This window comes from Adelges cooleyi, unplaced genomic scaffold, assembly GCF_023614345.1.
Source record: "Adelges cooleyi isolate 19-005CV unplaced genomic scaffold, UGA_ACOO_1.1 ACOO_flye_CR_arks_rails_tigmint_CR_PRNA_247, whole genome shotgun sequence".
NCBI lineage: Eukaryota > Metazoa > Arthropoda > Insecta > Hemiptera > Adelgidae > Adelges > Adelges cooleyi.
In genome coordinates this window covers 4,849,659-4,871,684 of record NW_026095912.1, presented here as the reverse complement: position 1 = coordinate 4,871,684, position 22,026 = coordinate 4,849,659, and the positions used below count along the sequence as shown (strand labels likewise).

The 22,026-nt window shown below is 36.4% G+C and overlaps 2 protein-coding genes across 3 annotated transcripts; both read right to left on the bottom strand.

Moving 5' to 3' along the window:
• Window positions 1–1,352: 1,352 nt before the first annotated feature.
• On the bottom strand, window positions 1,353–11,742 carry LOC126836689 (uncharacterized). Its single transcript, XM_050570295.1, has 4 exons — window positions 11,351–11,742; window positions 5,643–6,010; window positions 5,376–5,565; window positions 1,353–1,965 (listed from the first exon to the last, which is right to left on the bottom strand). Exons 2-4 carry the CDS (start codon window positions 5,989–5,991, stop codon window positions 1,392–1,394), a joined length of 1,113 nt encoding a protein of 370 aa, XP_050426252.1. The 5' UTR covers window positions 5,992–6,010; window positions 11,351–11,742; the 3' UTR covers window positions 1,353–1,391.
• A 2,096-nt stretch (window positions 11,743–13,838) lies between these two features.
• On the bottom strand, window positions 13,839–21,409 carry LOC126836582 (ras and EF-hand domain-containing protein homolog). 2 transcript variants are annotated; one of them, XM_050570124.1, is made up of 10 exons: window positions 20,617–21,409; window positions 18,339–18,491; window positions 18,058–18,244; window positions 17,595–17,773; window positions 17,454–17,530; window positions 16,872–16,966; window positions 16,482–16,776; window positions 16,150–16,274; window positions 14,854–15,050; window positions 13,839–14,301 (listed from the first exon to the last, which is right to left on the bottom strand). In XM_050570124.1, the coding sequence occupies exons 1-10, from the start codon at window positions 20,958–20,960 to the stop codon at window positions 14,205–14,207; spliced, it is 1,749 nt and encodes a 582-aa protein (XP_050426081.1). In that variant the 5' UTR covers window positions 20,961–21,409; the 3' UTR covers window positions 13,839–14,204. The 2 variants fall into 2 exon arrangements, with proteins under 2 accessions (XP_050426081.1, XP_050426080.1); XM_050570123.1 differs by having other exon boundaries at window positions 13,840–14,301; window positions 16,872–16,990; window positions 20,617–21,407.
• Window positions 21,410–22,026: the final 617 nt, after the last annotated feature.

Here is a 22,026-nt window from a genome sequence, read left to right as displayed (position 1 = left end):
ATTTACCGCGCGAAATTGTGTTTGCGTTCCGGGTTCGTCTGTGTACTGATTGTTTGGGGAATCGATCAGAATGTTCGTGATTTCCATCAGTGTCGGAATTTATTATGCCGGCTAGTGTATGTAATATATATTGGAAGGCGCACGCAGGCGAGGGAGGGTCAAATTCTAATCTCGGCCGTCCCCAGAGGATGGGCCGAGCGCGGAGGGAATTCTGAGTAGTCTAATAAAAATAAAAAAACGGCGATTGACTTTAAAAAAATAACCTACAGGAACTGGATTACACGAAAGGGTCGTATGAGTGGTCCACGACGATTACCAGTCAGTCGGTTGAATTCAATAATAAATTAATCTAGCACCGCATCTCGTAAACGGGATTTTACCGAGCTAAAGTATATTTTATTAAGTTTTATTTGTAGTGTATAAGTTAAAACGTTCAGAGTCGACAGAGACAATATACACATGAGTGTACAAGAACTAGTTTGAAAGTTGTAGCAAAAGTGGAAAAAGAAATGATGATAAAATATATAGATTAAGAGATACGTTCAGAAACGGAAGCATGATTGCGGTTAAGTGACTTACCGTGTGGAAAAATCAAAAAGATTGTAAAGTGTAAAGATAGGGTAGGGTAGGTTATGGTGGGGTGTTAAGGTAGCACATAAAACATAGATATTAGTAGACTGAATTATGTTATCAGCATGTATATATTATATTCAATCGAGTACATCCCAGTGGCGGGTCTGACATTCGATTTGGTCCGACACGACCGAATTACAAAAATATAATAATAGATAAAAACTAAACTAATAATAGGTAATAATAATTGTTTTTTTTTAACGAAAACTGTTACTCGAAGCGGTAAGTGCTGAAAACCACCAAAAAAAAGTAAACGCTAGTATTATGTAATTTTACTGAGGTAGAACAAAATTAAGAGATTAATAGGTCTGGTCGACAAGTTACCACTTTGTTTTATCATAACTCATACTAAAGTGATAGAAGAGAGCGCGAAGAGACAATGTGAATGGCGAGGGGCGAGTGAGAAGACATTCTTAATGTTAAAATATTTTATGATAATATTATACAATTAAAACAATATAATAAGAATTGTAATTAAAATTAGATAATAATATATTATAATATAAAAACAATTTTGGTAGTGATAAAATATGGTATATATATATGTAAAGCATATATAATATGTCATGATTATAGTTGTAATGGTAACTACTTTAATATAGTATATATTATATATAAAAAAATATATATTTACATATCATATATATATATATATATATATATATATATATATTTTTTTATATAATGTATTTTTATCTATAATATATAAGTATACTGTATACATATTTATAGCGCTGTGTTGTAATCTAAGTGGTGCTTCAGCTGTCGGTGGCGTTGGGTTTGTCCACGTACAGTTTGGGGGGCATGGGCACCACGTACTGTCCGGACGGCGACCGGGCGCTCAACGATAGGGCGGGCAGCTGGACACCGTAGGGCGACTGATAAGCCCCCTGTTGGCCTTGCGGCGCCAGTTGCGGCAGCACTCCCTGGTAGAGGTTGGGCACCTGCGGCGCGATGGGTGCGTACGTCGCTTGCGGCACGAACTGGGCTTGCGGCACGTACTGGGCCTGTGGCACGTACTGGGCCTGCGGCACGTACTGGGCCTGCGGCAAGTACGGCGGCGGCTGGGTCACGTACTGCGGCGGCAGGTGGATGACCGGCGGGCTGGGCTCCACCGTGTTGACCAGGAACGGCGTGCCGGCCACCACGCTGCCGCCGACGCCGCCGCCGCCCGCGCCGTACACCGAACCGGCGGTTGCGTCGTTCGCCTGACCGCCCGCCGTGTGGTAACCGTCGCCGTTGCCGAATTGCCCTTGTTGGCCGGCCGCGTTTGTCTTGACCGACGAGTCGTGGAAACCGCCACCGAAAGCGTTCCCTGCGCCGTCTCGGAACCTGAAACAGATTACAGATTTTTGAATTTCTCAAAGTCCTAAGAGTAGTATATAGATACATAATTCAGCCCGCCTGTGGCTAAAAATGTTATTATCTAGCTGATTTCGTGTACGAGCAAAAATTAACAGACACTATACAAATATGCAGAAATTATGTTTATATATTATATTATTATAGTAGTCAAATTGTTTTTTTTTTGTAAAAACTTAATGATTTTTTTATATGTACTAAAATTGTATTATAATGTATTACAATTCATTACTACTGATTAATGAACCGACAAGATCTAGAAAGGACATTAGTCTATTTTAGTTATTATATTCCTTGAAAAATATTTTATTACAAGTACACATTTACTATTTCGACGATTTTCCCATTTTTTTTTAGATTTTTCGCATGTATGCTTCATTATTTGTGTAAACATTTCAAAAATATGACATCATATTTCAGTTATAAGCGAAACGCTCAAAGTTTAACTATACTGAGTTCAAAGTTTTTAGGCAGTTAGTTGACTGTTGGTTTTCGATATTAAGGCCATTGGGTATCGGCCAATTTGTCCGTCAAAAACTACCCATTTTACTTCAATCAGTCCGATCGTTGTATTGATGCGATAAGACTTCTGAAAATATTTATTAATTCGGCATGAAGTCTACTTGAGATCGGTCAGCTTACATTTTTTAATTTTGCCCTCAAAATTCCACAAGTTTGATTTAAATTTTTTGAAAAATGTTAAATCTTGTAGTAGTGTTTAAAAAATACTATTAAATGAAACTGGAAAAGTGGCCTGACCGATCTCAAGTAGACTTCACACTGAACTCAAATTGATTTTCAGAAGTCTTATCGCATCAATACGACGTTCGGACTGATTGAAGGAAAATGGGTAGTTTTGCAGCATAAAATTGTACGAATCCTGAACAGTAGCTGTTGTAACCGACTTGTGCGTGTGCGTACGATAGTCATTTCAACAACGAATTAGACGGGTGCGAGGTCGGGAGGGTAAGATAACAACACTCTCACTAATATTCATTTACTACGCACACAACGACAACGCGTAACAGAAAAATAACCAGAAATTGCCTACCCACAACTCCTTAATTAAGGCCGGTACCCAATCGCCTTAATATTGTGATATCGGTGCAAATGTTTTCTGAGAGCATTTAAGTTTTAAACCTACAAAAATCACAGCCCAATTTTATTGCAAACTACGCTGCCTTATTGAATATTAAAAAAAAATTAAAAATCTGTTCAAACGCTTGCATTATAATTATTTTACACGAATAGCCATCAAAATATTCATCTGATACATTTTCATTCACTCGCTCCGGTTTTGATAATATCTTAAATTCTTCTTATTCTTTTTCAATCTGTATTTTTTTTTTTTTGTTATACATTATTTGTTAACAACTCCCATTTTTATTTGACTTAAAAAATTCGTCGGTAAATAATCACTTTTAATCATACCTTAAATCACATCGGAGGTCGCTTATTCAAATCAAATGAGTATACTCAAACAAAAATGTTCACTCCACCTGTTAGTGTTTCTATTATTTGGCGCACCTGTTAAATTTAATCCGTTTTAAAACGTTTGTCCCATTTTGGATCCCCTCTTCCATCTTTCCTCGGCATTATACAAAGGAACCTGGACTTAGATTAAACGCGTTTCTACACTCTACCTATACAATAATCTTTTTTATCGTCCAATGAGTAGTAGACCGGAGGTAACGGTATGTATGTAAACAACCGGTGTGCGCTATTCGGACGAGGAATTATAATGTTATTAATGTTCCAGACAACGGCCGCCGTGTATAAAAAAACAATGATAATTAGATTTAACGATTATGTACATAGATAACGCGCCTCGCATAATAAAGCAGAAGGTAAATCAATTTTTTTTTGCAAAACGGAACGGTCATAACACGGTTCGTTATTCATTCATAATCGGCGGAGGGTGTAATATTGTTATTATAATAATAATATGATTACAGCGCTATAACATAATGTACACATACACACATATGACCCCAATAACCGTCGATGGGCACTGACCGTGTAATCGCTTGATTTACGGTCTGTGATAATAATTGGCGTTTTTTCACGACTTTTTTTATTTTATAATTAGTGCTCTACTCTTTGGCGACCAATAACACATTCTCCGAATAAAGGCCATACGGGGCACGAAAATGTTTATTTATTTTTTACAATGGGCGGACTTAACAACGCCAAACAGACCTAACCATTTGTAGCTTCTTCATCAACGTTCAGCGATCAACCGTGAGCTATTCTTTTAACATTGTTAACTCAAGTCATCTCGGTCTTTCTTTTTGTTCTACCTCTATTTCCACTCATATTCGTTCCTAATGGTATATTTATTGGCACCAATGACTTCGATTACTCGTTCCTTACATAAGAAGAGAGAGGAGCCAGGAGGACACTTACTATTTTATCAGATGACATTACTTGTAGTGATATTTTTGGAAAATTTGAAATACATTAGTTTGTTGAAACCTTGCCCACATCCTTATCATACTTATTTTCTGATAAAATATTGTGTTAAAGATTGATGTTTACACGAGTTGGTAAAAGGATTTCGGGGTGGGAAGCTGATCGTAATGGCAACATAAGTTCACAAAACATACATTCCACATAATTATCAGCAGTTTTGCATCACGGCAAATAAATAACCATAAATAATTAAATATAACCCGTTAACCAATGTCAAATAGCGCTAATTAGTGTTGGTAAAAATTCAAAGAAGTTACAACATTTCTCTCGACAGTCCTATACGAAATAATATTTTATACCTTATATGTAATACGTACATAAATGTATTGCCGTAATACATTTTGGAAAATAAATAAACATGGTTATTAGCGACTATATTAACCATGGTCATTTGACATGCAAATTGATATAAATTAAATAAAACATACTTATAAATTTGCTTTTAAAAAATTAAGACGACATTTTAACGATTGGATAAATGCACTAGGTATGTTAAGATGTGTGAGTAGAAGTAAGAGGGATAGAGCGCTTTGTTATCTGAAAATAGTTATAGATTGTAAGTCTTAAAGCAATGAAATGGCTATGAATAAACGACTGCAGTCCCTAAGTAATGCTACTATATTTTTTTCACTCGGTGCTTACACATAATCGCACTGACCTATGTGTTATAACACCTAACTTAACAAGATAAGGTTTGACGAACACGGTTGGATTGATTTGAACGAGTCAGGATTTAGTCGTATACTTGAAAACAGCCATCATCGGCCTCGTACCTTGAATCGTTCGGTCGCTTGGGTTAGATTAGTTTGGTGGTTTAGTGTGGTGGATGGAGTAGGTTAGGTTAGGTTCGTTAGGAGGTTGCTGTCGTTTTTTTTTTAAATTTAAATAATCAGTTCGGGTTCTCTTACCTTTGGTCCTTCGCACCGTACTGGATGACTCCGCCGTGTCCCAGACCGTCGTCGTAGTACGTGGCCTTGTTACCGCTCTCGTTTTTCTGATAGGAAGTGCTGAATCCGGCCACCTGATGCCCCTTGTTCCGGCCGTTGATGCCGCCGTACGCTCCGCCTTCCACGCTGGTCACACCGCGGTCGTTGACACCTTGGGGGCACACAAAATCAATCGGTTAACTACAGCCGTCACAACGTGTTCAATCTGCTCGTTTGCCAGCAACCAACCCCCGTATGTGTTGCCCAAGTCGTATCCGTTCTCCACGCCGTTGTTGTTCAGATAGTATCCGTTCTGGTCCTTGTACCCGTTGGCGTCGACCTTGTTGCCGCCGAATGACTGCAGAGCTTGCAGACCGTTTAGAGCCAGATTGCTGCCGGCCGTGGCGTACCCCTGCGGCACCTGGTCCACGCCCCACACGCCGGCCGAGTTGATCACCGGCGGACCCGCCGGCCTCAGCTGAACGTACTCGCCTCCCAGCACGGTGTCCAAAGTCAGGTTTATGTAGAACGCCTGCACCGCCAGCCCGATGCCGGTCAGTTGCAACGACTTGTTCGAAGCCGACGACAGTTTCGTCATGGTGTTGCTGTTGTCTCAACTGGAAATTATAAAAATGTCCACACACACATACGCAACGTTTTAAAATCATCCCTTAAAGCAATATACCTATGTACATATTCTCAACGGAAATACTGTGTATACATATATCCGGTCCACTCTGTCGTTAAAATCTCCTTCGGGGACAACCGAGAGATAGCTAACCAAAAAACGGCAAACGTCAGTTCCACCTCGCAAAATCCATTTGATAGCTAATGTTATGCCCATCGAATGTTAAATAATATAAAAAACATGCCTTACTCCACTGTAGACATGTGTAGACATACCCGTGAGATAGTTGTACATTTAATACCCGACAACTAAATTGAACTTTCGGAAATTTCCCAACACACTTTATCGGGTATTCCTAAGTACTCCTTTTCCTATTACTACCCAGTTCAATTAGAGTAATCGCAAACAACGTAGCACACACAACTTAATATTACTTTGAGCGTTTCAACTGTCCAAAATAGCTGATGGAAAGAGGAGAGAAGACAGCTTACCTACAAGCTATTATATGTATGTAGAGACAAAAGTATAATTCACCCAGCCTATTGAACAACAAAAGTGAAAAATCGTGTAAATATAGAAAATAAATTACCACTATTTAATAATTGGACAAAGTAACTTTCGACAATAAAGACGGAAGAAATAGAAATAGTACATGAGTTTGATTTTAACATTTTGATAAAGGTATGGTTAAAATCGTGAGAAGTAAAGGTGCCCGGTTTAGTTGTATAAATTAAGTTAAATCGCGGATCATTTTTGGTTTCCCTTGTTCCATTTTGTATTTTTTATCGATTGTTAATATAATATTAAACATGATATCACATGTTACGCATTCGGGCCTGTTGTGTACACAAAACAATATTTTATCCAAATGCCAATGCGATATCTGTAGTAAAAAATAAAAACTATGCCACCCTCGTTTTAAACAATTTAAGTAGGTACACCGCCATTTTTAATTTAATATTTCAACAAATCAAAAGTAATTGTTCAAAACTGGGGTTTGACCAGTCAACTTTTTCAGCAAGTATTATAAAAAGTTTAATAATTTTAACTAGGTGTATAATCAAGATTTTGAGTTCTATACAATAAAGTCATTAACTCTTTTGCTCGTTTATTTTTAACACGTTTACGATTGATAGTCAGAACTTAGTAGAACGATTTTTTTTTTCAGTTTAAGGGCCTGAAAACGATTACATTTATTACTGTACGCGTACCCGTGTTCTGATTCTCTGGTTGGATTAGATAGAACATTTACTTATGTTGTAATTTAAGCTAGCTCAACAGCTCTTGTATTTGTTTTATTTTATTTAATCGAAAATTGCGTTTACCTACCTACATTTTTTAAAACCAAACATTGTTATGCGAAACGCGAAATTATTTACACAGACTACCGTCTGCGCCATCTACGGGTAAAAAATTCAACCGGCAAACGTTTTCGAACCGCTTTTAGAATTTCTGTACAGTTGTGGGTTTACAGTATTTTTATACCCGATATGATCATTGTGGCGGCGCTAGCGGTGGTGTGTACCAAGTAAATTACAACACGCGTGCCCATTGTATTCTGTCGTGCAATAGAATTTTTCTCGTACATTTTTTTTTTGCCTTCATTTTATTATATTGTCTATCCGAAAATGCGTGGAAAATATTTTCTCAATAATACGCCACACGAGCGTGCCTGACATTATTCATTAATTTGTCGTTTTACGACCGGCGTTTGTCGAATCCCCGGTAGTGATTAATTGCCATTAGAGAGATATATATTATTATTGCAATTGCCAATTGGAATAATAATTACAATATCGGCTATTGTATCCGGATAATAGGTATAACAAAATATATATTGTAATGTATACACCGCAGCGGTCGACCGGTAGTAGGACGAAACAGAGCCACAGGACGTTAGCGATGCACGTTCGATAACACTATAATAATATTATTACCCTCTGCCCGGTGACAACAACAGTGCCCGTCAAGTCCAGCTGAAGTCTGGATTGGCAAAATCCGAAAGGGCCGGTAAACCACATTTAATGTGCAAATCCGGAAACCGCATTGTCATCGCCCGTTGTTAATGGTCAGACTCCAGCTGCTGCTGGACATTATAATATATGGTCTCCAAACGCCAAGTGGTACCTACCTGTCTTGTATCGGTTTAAATTTAGCGCGAGGGAGGATGCACGAAATACAATAGGAGACACTGCGATTATTTATACGTCATCGGCACGGTAAATCGAGGCTAGACGCGATCCGAAAGAGCTCGGACGACGTTTGGTCAAGAGAAAAAAAGGTGAAAAGTAGGACGATAACGATTTTGGCTATTGGCCCCCCGAGTTCTGGGCTAAAAGAAAATTTGAAACAATTAAATTGTCAATATTAAAACGAATGAAAAATTGTAAAATAATTTAAATTATATTAAGTGTCACGCACACAACATTTAGAACATACATTCTATAATAGATTATTTTATGTTTTTATCAATTACTACTTTAGTTAAAAAAAACCTTAATTACAATTTGATTTGTGAAAATAATTTTGTCTTAATTTAAAATATTATTAAAAAAAATATTTATCTAAGTCAAGTGTTTGAGCACACTTTAATATCTACCTATTTGTACTTATTTGTTAGCTTGACTTTGAACAATTATTCTCAGAACTCGTTCTTTAAAACACTTTTTTGATCTCGGACCTAACAATATTTATTTTTTACCATAAATCATAATAATCGTATAATTAATTTTAGCGAAAACAATTATTTAAAAAAAAAATAGGACCCATAGTATTTCAGAAAATCTGTATGAATCTAGTCATCAATTAGGTTCTGTTAAGCCAGTTAATATTAAGTTTAATAAAGTTTATGTGCTCATTTTGTATAGTATTAAAAACAAACCCTTAAATTTAACATAAAAATACAATTTCTATGTATCGGATAAGAATATGAATTTATTTGTTGATTCTTTGAAAAATGGCAATGAGAATAAGGCGTGAGCTTCGGATAGATAGATAATTTTTGTAAAGTTAACTTAGTTGCATACCATTTAAAAAGATAATTGATTCAGTTTAGTATACTCTGTTGCTTTATTTTCTTCTTCGTATCAATGAGGAATCATATTATATAAGGATAATCATCACTTGATATATTTACAATATAACATACGGATGTTATAAGATAATTTTTCATATCTATTAGCCGTCATAAGCTAATGAGAGAACTCGTTATGAGTATTATTTTAAAAAAAGTGTTAAAAATAAATTTGAATAATTTCTTTACAACGCTATACAAATATTTAATATAACATTTATTCTAAATACTTTGGTGATGTATAAGTGCAATTACTAAAATACAAACAATACAAATATTTTCACGATAATAACTTGAGAAGCATTTTGTTCAAAACTGGATCGACATTGCCATTAGTTTTCTACAAGTTTTTCCCATAGAACTAGCATATTGTAAAACATTTTTGATTAGAATACTTAAAAAGTAATCTTGCTTTGTTATTTAACATAATCATTGGTGGAACTGAGTCACTATGATTTTTTGGGAGAGAGGGGGTAATGGGAGGGAGCTAACCATTTAGGTAAAAATGTTCCAGCTATTTCATTAATTTCATATTTTAATTATAGTTTAAGACTGCTTAAGTCGAACTTATTTTTAACGTAAAAAACCTAATAACAAAATATAGGGTCAAACAATTTGTTTAAATCAAATACAATCGTATGTAGCCACTTTTTCGAGGTACAGATTTCAACTATTAAAATTTTAAATATTATAATTAAAATAAAAATATTATTTTCTAGATACCAAGAATATATATATGTTATCAGAAAATAAATCTTTACACAGTAATCCGTTTATCAATGTCTATATTTTGCTCATAAAGCTTATGTAAGTGTTACAGATAAACACAAACAAATCTAAGCGGAATTAGCCCCACAGCTATCCCTAATTTCTGCCTATGAATATATTAAATTAATTTTTCTTAAACTAAAATACTTTTTTAATAAAAACAAATTATGTGCCACGAATGAATGTTTTTCGTACATCCCGACTTCCATAATATCTATTTCGTTTGAAGCTAAGAAAAATCGTCATTATACTATCTACATAATGATATAATTTTATTTTATTCTACCATTCTACAAGCCGACAAATCTACTATTTAAAATAATATTTTTGAAAACTATTTTTAACGACTAAAAATACAATCTAATGCGGTACCAAGCCGCTATATAAGTGGCGGGGGGAGCTAACGTTTTGGTATAAATTGCAAATTTAGTGCAAGACAGTTTAAGCTGTATTTATCGTTAACAAGTACAAATAATGTTTAATTCTTACAATCCTACTGGCAAGCGCCAGTATATATATTATATTTAGGTATAATATTATTGTTTTTTTGAAAGTGAAATCAACGCAACATGAAATTTGAACAACTCTGTCGATAGAATTCCGGCTAATATATAGAAAACCTTTTATAATAATATAATATTCCGTCACGGGCATATCCTGTACGGTTTTCGGCATTTAAACGCGTTTCCTGTACAAGTCAAAGATACATGGACACTTTGCACCCCCTCCTACGGTCGCAGATCACTAACAGCAACCGTTCAACGGTTGAATTTGAACGGTACTTAATTATAATGATTCGAATTTCCGATGAACTCATGTGGAAAATACAAAATAACCCGTTGTATTGAGGGCTCGCGCGCGATTAATGCCAATTAATAATTAACCGTTCAAATCGCGTTATATTATTATTTAGCCATCAGACGGATAGTGCTGACTAATCGACGACAAATTATTACTATTAGATCTGGTGTACTAGACTTAACTTAACCCGCTTTGGATACAAAACGGCGTAACGGCTCATTAACATATTTCCTCGGAGGAGATCCCCCCGTTCCCCATCCGACCGACGGCAGCCAGACCTTACCGCGGTTGCCGACGGTATAATAATTTCGCTATTATAATATTTTATGTTGTTTTCACTGTGCGTTTTAAATTTAGACATGTTTTTTTTAGAAATTAAAGTATTTGTATTTTTACGCACGTGATCGACCGAGTAATTCAAGGTAACTCCGCGGAACAGGATGGTTTTTTTTTTTACACCTTAACCACTGTCATAATAACGATAATGTGTGTAAAGCGGCCGAGCGTTTTGGAAATTACAATTTTAAGAGTTATTATGTTCGGAAAATATTTCCAGATAAAACGATGTGAACAAATCGGAGGCAGACCCGCCGTGTCGGCAAAATCGCAAATTTCGGTTTAAGACCCTACTTGCGGGGGGGGGGGGGGTGGGAGCGTTATGGTAGTTACGGCAAATTTGACACATACTTGGCGTCTTTTTGGGGTAAGTACGTCGGTCGCGAATGATGATGGCAGCTGATCACTGCCGACTTGCCGCTGGAGCGGGTGGAACGATTCGCCGTGTGCAACAGGTGGGCGCGTGGGTGCCGGCCGGGCTGCACTGTGCGCGTACACGACCTATAATATTTACAAGAAAAAAACAACCACAAAAAAAGCACAAAAAAAAACACTCGAGTAGTATTGGAACAACAATAATAATAATAATTATTAAATAAACGAAAAATACAGAAAAAATAAAAATACTGCACCGTGAGAGCTAATAACGATACAGCTGCTGCTGCGGCTGTTGCTGTGAAGTAAATCGCATGCAACGTGAAAATACCTACTGCCTGTTTGCTCGGCGGCCGACTATAGTGTATACAAGAATAATATAATAATATTATATCGTATCAAACAAACGACCCGACCAAATTGTGGCTGCTGGCTCATTCGTCGTGGGCACACACCGCCACTGGGTTTTTTTTTTACACACTGTTTTAACGGTGAATTATACAGGGTTCAGGGTCAATTAAGCATAAATAGGTTGCGGTGCATTGTGTGCGGGCGCGTTAAACCTCCACCGGCGGTGTGTGTGTGTGTGTGTGTACACACGGTATCGCACACCATAGCTACCCATAGCAGAACATACCAGCTAGAGATAGCTATGTACCTACCGACAATAATAATATTATAACACAACAGCCAACCCGACTATATAGGTAACCTGCCTATAGTGTAACCCGCGCTATATAGTGATTATATAGATATTATTAGTGGGGTTTTTTTTTTTTTTAAATTCGGAGAACACTCGGTTTGGCCTTCAATTAGAAACGAGACGTTGGTGGTTCGCATTCCCCGACGGCGGTCTTCTGCGCTACACATTTTCACAGACGACGGTAACAAATGAACGTGCAACACGGCCCAGGGTCGGACCAACAAATGCCACCGGTTGTTTCCCTTTTTGCCTTTCTTTTTTTTTTGGGGGGGGGGGGTCACTTGACTTCACGGACATCGGACCGATGGTCCAAGAAGATGTTGCACGGTTCGGTGCGCTTCCGTTCACACGCTGCGGAACCGGAGGTATTCCGGGAACAACATTAATAATGTTTAAATGGCGTAATGGTTAAATGTCCGTATAACGCGCGACGTGGCGATCACCACCTGTTGGCTGTAAAATTGTGATTTGGAAATACATTATTAAATTTGCAAAAAAAAAAAACCAAGATTTACTACCATATCATATGTAAGCATCTCGTAGAGACTCGGGTACTAGCCTAGTATATAGTTGTCTTCAGGAGGGAGCGGACAAGAATTGTGTCGTTAATTGTAAATGTGAACTGCAATTATTGAATTTTGAAAAAACGAGCTTTTTGTAAATAAAAGCCTTGCTTTGTAAACAAAGCTTTGTGTTGTAAAAAATAAAAAATACAAGTATTCATTTACAATGAAAGATAATATGACTAAATGTGACTCCATTAAGCAAAAATATGTATATTATAAAATTTGGAGTTACACCACTTTCACAACGAACGACACAATTACTATTCCAAGATCCTCTCTCGTCCCACCTTTAACTGTATTTTTTTATTATTAGGGGGTAGCTTACGGATGATCAAACGTGGAGTTCTCTCTCCATTAGGGAAGAGCGACTGAAGAACGATCAACCCCTTTCCTCGGGCCCTCTTCTCTGAGTTTTTAATAAAGACGAGAACGATAAAATGAATTACTTGATTGTTTTTCAGAATAACGTACTTAAATTGTAAGATAGCCTACGTAAATTCCGAATAAACAAAAATCCACAAAAAAAAATTTAACTTGTAACAAAAAAAAAATTGCGTTTAATAAATCAATATTTTATAGAATAAATATTGGTTTTAAACGCACTTAAATTAAAACACAATGTCTAGGATTGGAATTTATTAAGACGAGAAGTTTTTTTGTCAAATATCGGTTTTTAGTAATATATACCACTTTAATTTTATTATTAAAATAAATAGTTATCTAGATATGTCTCAATACTGAAAATAAAATATTTAAAATAAAAATAGTTTTACATATTTATTACGGTTATATTGAACAGTTTTCGGAAGCACGGAACAATAAATTCATAATAAAACTAATTTCTAAAAAATAACTGCTGAACTTTAAAGTTATCAGAAATGTAACTTTAAACTTGACTTTTTGCTATTAAATTCTTTAATCTCTGAAGCAAAAGTTTTTGTTTTTATATAATATTGTTTGTCTGGAAAAACGACTAAAAAATCAAAATAAATATACTTAATGCTTGCGTATGTATATTTTAATTATTTGGAAAAAAATTATTAATTAAATAGATTAAAACAATATAATAACAACATAAAATTATATTATATTGTGTTTGTACAAAAAAAAATGCATTTTTACGGGTTCTACAGATTATTTATTAACATAAATTATGTAAATATTTTTTGGGAAAATTATTTAATAAATATAATATAGTTTTTTTAATTCGCTAACTGGTTTTGGCCAAAATATATGTTTTGAAAACTATTAGTAGTAACAACTTGTTGGAATATTATGAAAACTATTTCCATATATATTATATAACTATTTTAGACGAATTATTTGTATTTATAATTTATAGAGTAAAATATAACAGTAATAAATGTTTAGTGCTACTAAATAATGTTTGTTTAACCGGGTCGATTTCCTTGTACAAATTTAGAACGATACACGATATTTACATATGTAAATGGTATATCATTGTTACAAAAAATTAACTATGTTATGGCTTTTTAAAACCACAAACGTTTTATCGAAAATAATAATTACTATCTAGCAAACCTCGACGACTCGCTTAATCTTAACAACACGGTGAACTCAATCTCAATTTCTTATTTTGTTCCACCATGATCATCGAGGACGTTTGAATGTCAACATCTTCTCTGATCAACATTTCTCTGAAACGTTCAATATAAAATATCAACATTAATAATTGTTCGTCCGACTGACGACAATAATAATTCTAAATTGAATCAATAAGATAATTTTTTGTTGGAAACCAAACGCTTACACCGGTTTTTTAAGGCGTTTAGAATAGGCAACATATCGTGCAGCACGCGATTAATGTAAACAAAACCAGGCGTCGTTTTGGGTATTTAAAAAAACGTTAGTACAAAAAAAAAAGGAATTCAAGACATATTTTTAAAGTACTATTTCACAAAAGACAAATCTTGATAAATACTTTGGGAACTTTGAAGATCTCTATGAAGACACATAACAAAAGTTTTGTGAATGTCGATTTGTATAAATAAATTGCTTTTGGTTTTCATACATAGTTTATAACTTTCACTATGTTACTATCAAGCAAATATTTCCAATCCAAAGCTAACGAAACGGGCTATTATACATATTTTCTTTTAACCGGCACCTCTATTTTTTAACCTGATCGAATAATAGCACAGAATATATGAAATGTAGTCTGTGTGGAAATAGCGTCTCCGGTATCTCACCTGGACAACATGACCAGCGCGTTGTTGATGTTCGTGCCGAGCTTCGAACTGGTCTCGAAAAACAATGCGTTATTTTGCTGAGCCAACAGTTCACCACAATCGGTGGATATGCATGTTATACCCTGTGACTGGGCTTCAGGCCTTAGGTCTACTTTGTTTCCACATATGCACACCGGCAACGGTTTGTCGGACACTTCCTAACAATGTTAAAAAAAACAAAAACATCAGTCGATTTTGGTTGTTTCCATATTATTGTGTTTTAATTTTAGCTAGTACGCTTATTATCGTTTATCAAATAATATAATAGCCTAGTCTTATTTTTAAGTTTCTTTTTCGATAGTATAATTAGGTACTTAAAATTAAATCACAATTAACGGCATCTCAAAATGTCTATATTTTATACTTAATTATCACCATCTTAAAATAATTTTGATTTAAGCTATTTTAACCATTTGAACTATTTTAGCTTTGAGTAAATATTTCAAGTTAAAATTTTGAAGTTTAAATACGAGAGAAAGTGAAGTGTTTTTTGTTTAAAATGTATTACTGAAAACTGGCCGGCTATAAATTGACAAAATTAAACATTAATAGTTGAGATAATTGATACAATTATTCTTGGAATAGCTTTGTTTTGGAAATGTTTACCAATAAAACAAATTATTTAAAATGTGAAAACAATTAAATGCCTTATGTCAAATAATAATTTCACAGCTGTGGTTGGATGACACACAAGTTAATGATACTAAATTTCGAAAAATTGTTTTGTTGTTTCTACAAATATTATAAATATAATCATTATAATATCAGCCATATAAAATTTAATCAAAGACTGATATTTAATTAGTATACATGTTGAGAAGGAGAAAGTGATATACCACAAGTTTATAAAAAGTAATATACAAAAAACTTTTGCCATCCTACTACAGACATATAAAACTAGGGAGAGAAATATTTGAATTACATAAGTAATTATTTAGTAAGCAATAGTTTTTTAAATTTATAGACTAGAAAACTATATATGATTAAAACATGTTATATAATATCTGAATATTTTTTTTACTGAATTCGAAGATTTTTTGGCACGTCTACAAAGTTATAAAAAAAACCTATTTTTAGTATTCGCCAGTCTGTTCTTTGATATTGCCTCCATAGTTGTAAAAAACACTTTTGCGTTAAAGATTTAATGACAAATAGTAATTAAATACCATAAACCGTTGCAATTAGTAATTTTCCATCCTTGCCAACTCACATACCTATCACTATTTCTATATGTACATCAAGATAACACTAATTTACCATGATCGATAACATCCATTGACGGATGTTATTGAAGGTCCTCTCGTTCGTGACGTCGTACATCAAAACGATCCCGTCGGCTCTGCGAAAGTAAGCCTTTGTTATGGAACGAAACCGTTCTTGGCCTATGTGATTAAAATTGTACAAAATAAAATGCATAAGAAAATGACATTGTAGTAGCTTCGTTGGACATTTCAACTTTTCGTTCGTGGTCCGAATTGCAACGAGCTAATTCCTAATCATATATCTTTTCCTTGTCACGATTGTAGGAATCGGTCAACCGTTGCTTTACTTTACTCTGCACCTTTATGCGTGAAAGACGGACGACTCACCTGCCGTGTCCCACAACTGCAGAGCGACTATCCTGTCGTCGACCCTGACGGTTTTCACTTGGAAATCGACGCCCAACGTGGATCCCAGCTTGGTGGTGAACTGGCCTTTGCAAAAACGATGGATGAAACACGTCTTGCCGACAGCCGCATCGCCGGCGAACACTATTTTGTACGTCCTCTCCGGATCGCCACCGATGCCTATGTCGTAGCTGCTAAGACTCATGGCACTCATTGGCGTGTTGCCGTGCATCAGATGCGGATCTCTGCCGGACAAACTCATTTCCTCGAATTCTATCTGAAAGCCAATCCAACCGCGGTCAAGTGAAACACAGTGCACTTGGTACACGCAACAAGTTAGTAGAAACAGTGTGTGTGTGTGTGTGTGGTTACCGTTTTGGCCGAATGGTAAGGAGCGTTGACGCTGGAAGCGTTGTCGTTGGACATATCGTCCGCCAAGTCCCTGTCCCTGGCATAGTTGTTGGAGTCTAAAAGAGTGGAACGACCGCTATCTATAAGAATTCGGCGGAGGACACACAAAACGACAACTCAAACAGTAGTAAAATTATTGTTATTCAATGTAAACAAAAATGTACGTGACTCGATAGACCGACCGTTGTATAATTGGCGATAATCTTCGGATGTGTCCGTAATTGATTTGTCCGTCTTTGGCCGTTGCCGAGCCCACCTTCAGAGTGACAGGTTAAGATCGCTCTGAAGATAGACTCTGCAATCAGTGCGAAACGTCAGCGACAAATCAAAGATATATCCGAAAATTATCAAATTTAATAATATTTCAACCGATGAGAATACCTTCAACATATTTATATTGCAATTCATCCTTGCAAACGAACGAGCGTAAAAATAAGTACACGTACAATTTTAAATAATACCGCATACCGGCAATGGAATAGACCGGTCAGAGTTTTGTTGTACTAAAGAAAATAGAACGTGGTCACTCTTATGGTACGTTACCTATGTCGTCCATCAACCGTTTGATTGTGTACTGAGCACCGCTTTCCTCTTCGTAATTGTCGTTGTCACTGGTCAGCCTAAAAATAAAAATAAATTAAAACAATATTGAGATGATAATAACGCAACGTCCACACTACTCACTTGCTGTTGAATTGGTCACATTTTTCCTCGTATTCGGCTCGGAGCTTTTCCATTTCAGATCTAACTATGGCCAAATTCGTCTGAGTGTCAATCAGTTTGCGCCTTAGTTCCCGCGATTCCTCGATGGACTCGTCCATTTCGGTTTTGTCGCCTTTCTTCTGACTTAGCACCGTGTTCACCTGTAACCATAGTCGAACAAAAGTTTCGTAATAATCTCTGAGCGCATAAACTTCAAAATAGTAAGTAGGAGCTGTAGTAAGTAGTAGTAAATAATACATAAAGAACTGTACAGGGTAAACACTGCAAGCTAGTTTGACAATACTTTTCTGCAGTTTTCATCATTTACCACGTATAAAAACATTTTTTGATGCAGATCAAACTTAACCACCTAGTATACTAATACATAAGAAACTAAATGCGAGAAAACATATGCGAGATATTTCGGGTCGAGTGACAGTTTCACCTTTTGAAACAGTTTCAAATGCGTTTTCAATTCAATCGTCTCGGCCTCCATTTTCTTCATCAGCTCTCTCTTTTCGAATTCAAATTTCTCCCTGGCTTCGTCCCTGGCCTGAGCTTCGACTTTGGCCACCTGCGCGTCAATCTCTTCTTCCAAACCTCGAAGTCTCAGCATGTGCGTTTGCCTCTCCCTGAAACACAACAACGATCCCTTGGCGGTTAAACGAGCATTGAACGTCAGGCCCGAGTCACCCCGCCCCCCCCCCCTATCACCCCTATCCTTACCGGTTGAACATGTCTTCGAGCTTTTCGTTGTCGTCGTGTAAACGTTTCACATCATCCATCAACGAGGTGAGCGCCCCCTCGAATTGCGTTATCAGCTCTGGCGTCGGACTACAGTTCTGGATTTCCAAATACAAATCGGCTAGTTTTTTCCCGCTGAAAACAACAATTCGGACAATAGACAAACCGTTCAGCCAAAGCAATCCGGTACCACAGTACCAGAGGAGTGGTCTATAAGGTCTCCGCCCGCAAGTCCTAATCGTAAGGCCTTAGTCCGTAAACCGTAACCACAAACCTTCCAAGTGCATAGATAGATAAAATAATAGAGTTTTTTAAATCAGTCTTTATTCAAAAATAAGAAAAACATTTCAATAAATGCATCAGTCTTTGTTCAACAATAAGAAAATATTTCAATAAATGCATACTATTGTTGAAACTTGAAACGATTTTTTTACCACAATTATTTATCTGTTTTTTTTTTTTAAATCAATTTTATTTTAGCATTTTTCACTACTTAAAGGGAATACTTATTAATATTTAACTACAAGTAGCAACCACATAAAATATGTTTTACCAAACACTCATAACACGTAGGTACGTTATATTTGTGTGTGCGTAATATATAAAAAAATTAATGGAAAATTTGCTGAAATTTATCGGTATCTCCTAAAGTACGAATGATTACGACAAGTTTTTGGAATTGTACTGTGTGGTGTAGAATAGACTGTGTACTGCACACACACATAAGAGGTTGATCAAGCTAATATCAAAGACCGATTTCTATAATTCAAGCTAAAAACGAATTGCACACATTTTATCGGATTTTTTAATTAACTTACTACGAATCGCTAGAACCTAATTTGTCATTATTGATTTTTTGATTTTTAAATGCACAAAAAAATATAATTATAGAAAATGAGTAATAAAAAAACACTTATTTTTGCTAGTACCTATATTATACAAATTATACGTGGATACATATACCTTTGTAATTTATTATGACATTAGTACAATAGCTTATTTTTTTACAAACATATTGCAATAAATATTACTGTGTAACCTGTTATTTTAAGTACATTGCGTGTATCGGTTTTTACCATATACATTTTTTTTTGAGCGTAAAGTATCGTCAAAACCGATATATATGAAAATGTTCACGATTTTAATACTGAGTTTTCCTTAAAGGAATTCGCTAAAATAAACAATTATACACCCAACGGCTATTTTGAAGGTCATTAACGGCAAGTATAGAATATAAAGAGTCAAATGTATTAGTCAAATAAAATAAAGTCGGCGTTGTAGATAACAAGAATCGATACCTAATATAGGACTGTTTGATCAACATATTTTTGGTAAAAAAAACACTTGTGGTACAAATTTGATGGCATACTAAACGGATCGCATAATATTTTTGTTTGTTTAAGGTCAAGGCCATAAGCGTAGAGTATTGGAAATGTCGTATGGAATCCCCCCATTAGTGAATTAACCAATCAAAAGGAGATTTAGTTCGAAGTTTCACAAAAAAAAAAATTATTTTCTTATTCCTAGTTCTATAGGTTATGTTATCAGTTAAACATGTAATCAAGAAAACAACAGCTAACCTATAAAAACACGAATAATGGTCATGTAGGTAGATTGAAAAAGCGGAAAACCAAAAGAGCTTATCGTTTCATATTACTTTGAAAATCATATGGTAAGAGAACCAAAATGCAATATTTAGCAAAACTTAATCCATTTGTTTTGCTAAAAGTTATTGTTAACACTTGTTGAAAAAAAAACATTAGACGACGTTGAAGTTGATGTCGGTTGTGTTTCGATTAAGATTTTAATGGTTCTTTTTTGTGGGTGTTGCGGGTTAGGGTTGTAGCTACCTATGGGTACGGTTAGGAAAAAGCTGTTATGAGTTGGCACCGCGATTATGCGTGTCATGTGTTGCAAAACAGCTGCACGCATAACAATAATTATTATAGAAAAAAAAAATAACAACGTAATTGCTTTAGGTGTCGTTGTTATCTCGCGATAAATCGGCGGCGGCTTCTGCCTGTTTAAGTGTCGACTGGTATCGCATAAGATTATATTAAGAGATAGGAGTGCAGTCTGGGAGGAGATCACGGTAGAATAAAAACCCTAAGACCATGTATCGGTTTTTAAGTCAAATATTGTATGGCAACCCTTTTATAGGGGGGGAGGAGGTTTTATGGGCAACCCTTCGATGCAATATTATCGTTTTATTTGTCCAGAGTTAATCAACGGGTTCAACGGGGACCGCCGTCGGGTTTACCTGGTCTGGAACAGTTTCTGCACCGCGGGTTCGCCTATGGTGGACACGAAGTGCGACCAGGCGGCCCGCGATTCCCTGCGGCCTCCCGGGTCCTGCGACTGCCGCGCACTGGCCGCGCTCCGAGCGGGCTTGTCCGGCGCCAAGAAGTCCCGGAATCCCCACGCGAAGTCTTCCAGGCAAATCTGGCCGTCGCCGTCCCTGTCCAGGTCGGTGAATATCACGTCGGCGTCGGTGACGCCTATGTCGAAGTTGGCGCATAGCTCCTGGAACTCTTTCGGGCCTATCCGGCCCTGTCCGGTGCGGTCGCACTCGTGGAACAAGTCTTCCAGCCGCGATTCGCTCATCGTCCGCACGTCCGACGACCGGGATGCGGGCAACGCTTTTTTATTAGTGTTGTTTTTGGTTTTTATACAATTTTTTTTTTTTTTTTTTACTTTATCTGTCGTGTCTTTTGTCCGCCGTTGTAACCACGTCGTCAAGTCATCGTGTGTCGGGGGCCGGGTCTTATTGTTCTTATTTCCGGCGAGCCTCACAAGTCAACCGTGCAAGCACAGCGAGCAGCAACCGGTTCGAAGTCTTGACGATCGTCCGAGCACATCCGAGTGGTAAAAGTAAAGTAGCCGAGCGAATTCTTATTATTATTTATTTTTGCTAGTTTCAGAAAACGTTCGCCGACCGCCAAAACTACTACTGTTAACACCACGTCGTATTCGCACTGAACATTATTTTTCCCGACGAGCTGTGCATTCTGGCGCACAAAACACTCTCGCATTAGTCACCACCGTACATGTTGCGTACAAGCTGTCCAAACAGTAATGTGCACGACATTTTGTTGTACACACAAACCTAACCTAAACGGCGGCGATGACATATTTTTGTTTTTCATTTACTCCGAGCCGACACAAGTCGACACTTTAGTCGATTAATTAAAATACAAATTTCAACTAATATGCACGTGCCTTTTTTTTTTTGTTAGCCTCAACCCGTATACCGTATGGTAAGTTCATTTTTTTATGACGTTGTTGATGTTATTTTTTATCGATATCCTCGATTGAATTAAATTGTTAGATTTGGTTTTGGACGCGATGGTATATGGTTATTTGTCGGCTGTGCCCGTCAAGTGTAAAGCAGACACACGATTGATTCCACACGAATTGGCCAAATCGTCTGACTTGGCTCCAAACGAGTACCGGTTAAGCCGGATGACACCCAAACAGTCGACCGGATTACTAGGACTAGGTCAAAATCTGTCTTTAGAATACACTCTATACATGCACTCAACCCTATTGTATTAGCCTACTAAGACGACCGTTGTGATAAGAGAATGCAATTTATGTATGCCTACGGGTAAAAATCTACAACATGGATTGACTTCGGTTAGGTTGGATCGGTTAGGTTAGGTTAGGTGAA

Bases quoted from the DNA above. Each gene is read 5' to 3' on its own strand.
- LOC126836582 (XM_050570123.1), bottom strand. From the start codon at position 20,960: ATGAGCGAATCGCGGCTGGAAGACTTGTTCCACGAGTGCGACCGCACC. The intron at 16,777-16,871 runs GTAACCACACAC...ATTGGCTTTCAG, and splicing joins CTTACCATTCGGCCAAAACG to ATAGAATTCGAGGAAATGAG. The intron at 14,302-14,853 runs GTGAGATACCGG...TGAACGTTTCAG, and splicing joins GCGCTGGTCATGTTGTCCAG to AGAAATGTTGATCAGAGAAG.
- LOC126836689 (XM_050570295.1), bottom strand. From the start codon at position 5,991: ATGACGAAACTGTCGTCGGCTTCGAACAAGTCGTTGCAACTGACCGGC. The intron at 5,566-5,642 runs GTTGGTTGCTGG...TGTGCCCCCAAG, and splicing joins CTTGGGCAACACATACGGGG to GTGTCAACGACCGCGGTGTG. The intron at 1,966-5,375 runs GTAAGAGAACCC...AATCTGTTTCAG, and splicing joins TACGGTGCGAAGGACCAAAG to GTTCCGAGACGGCGCAGGGA.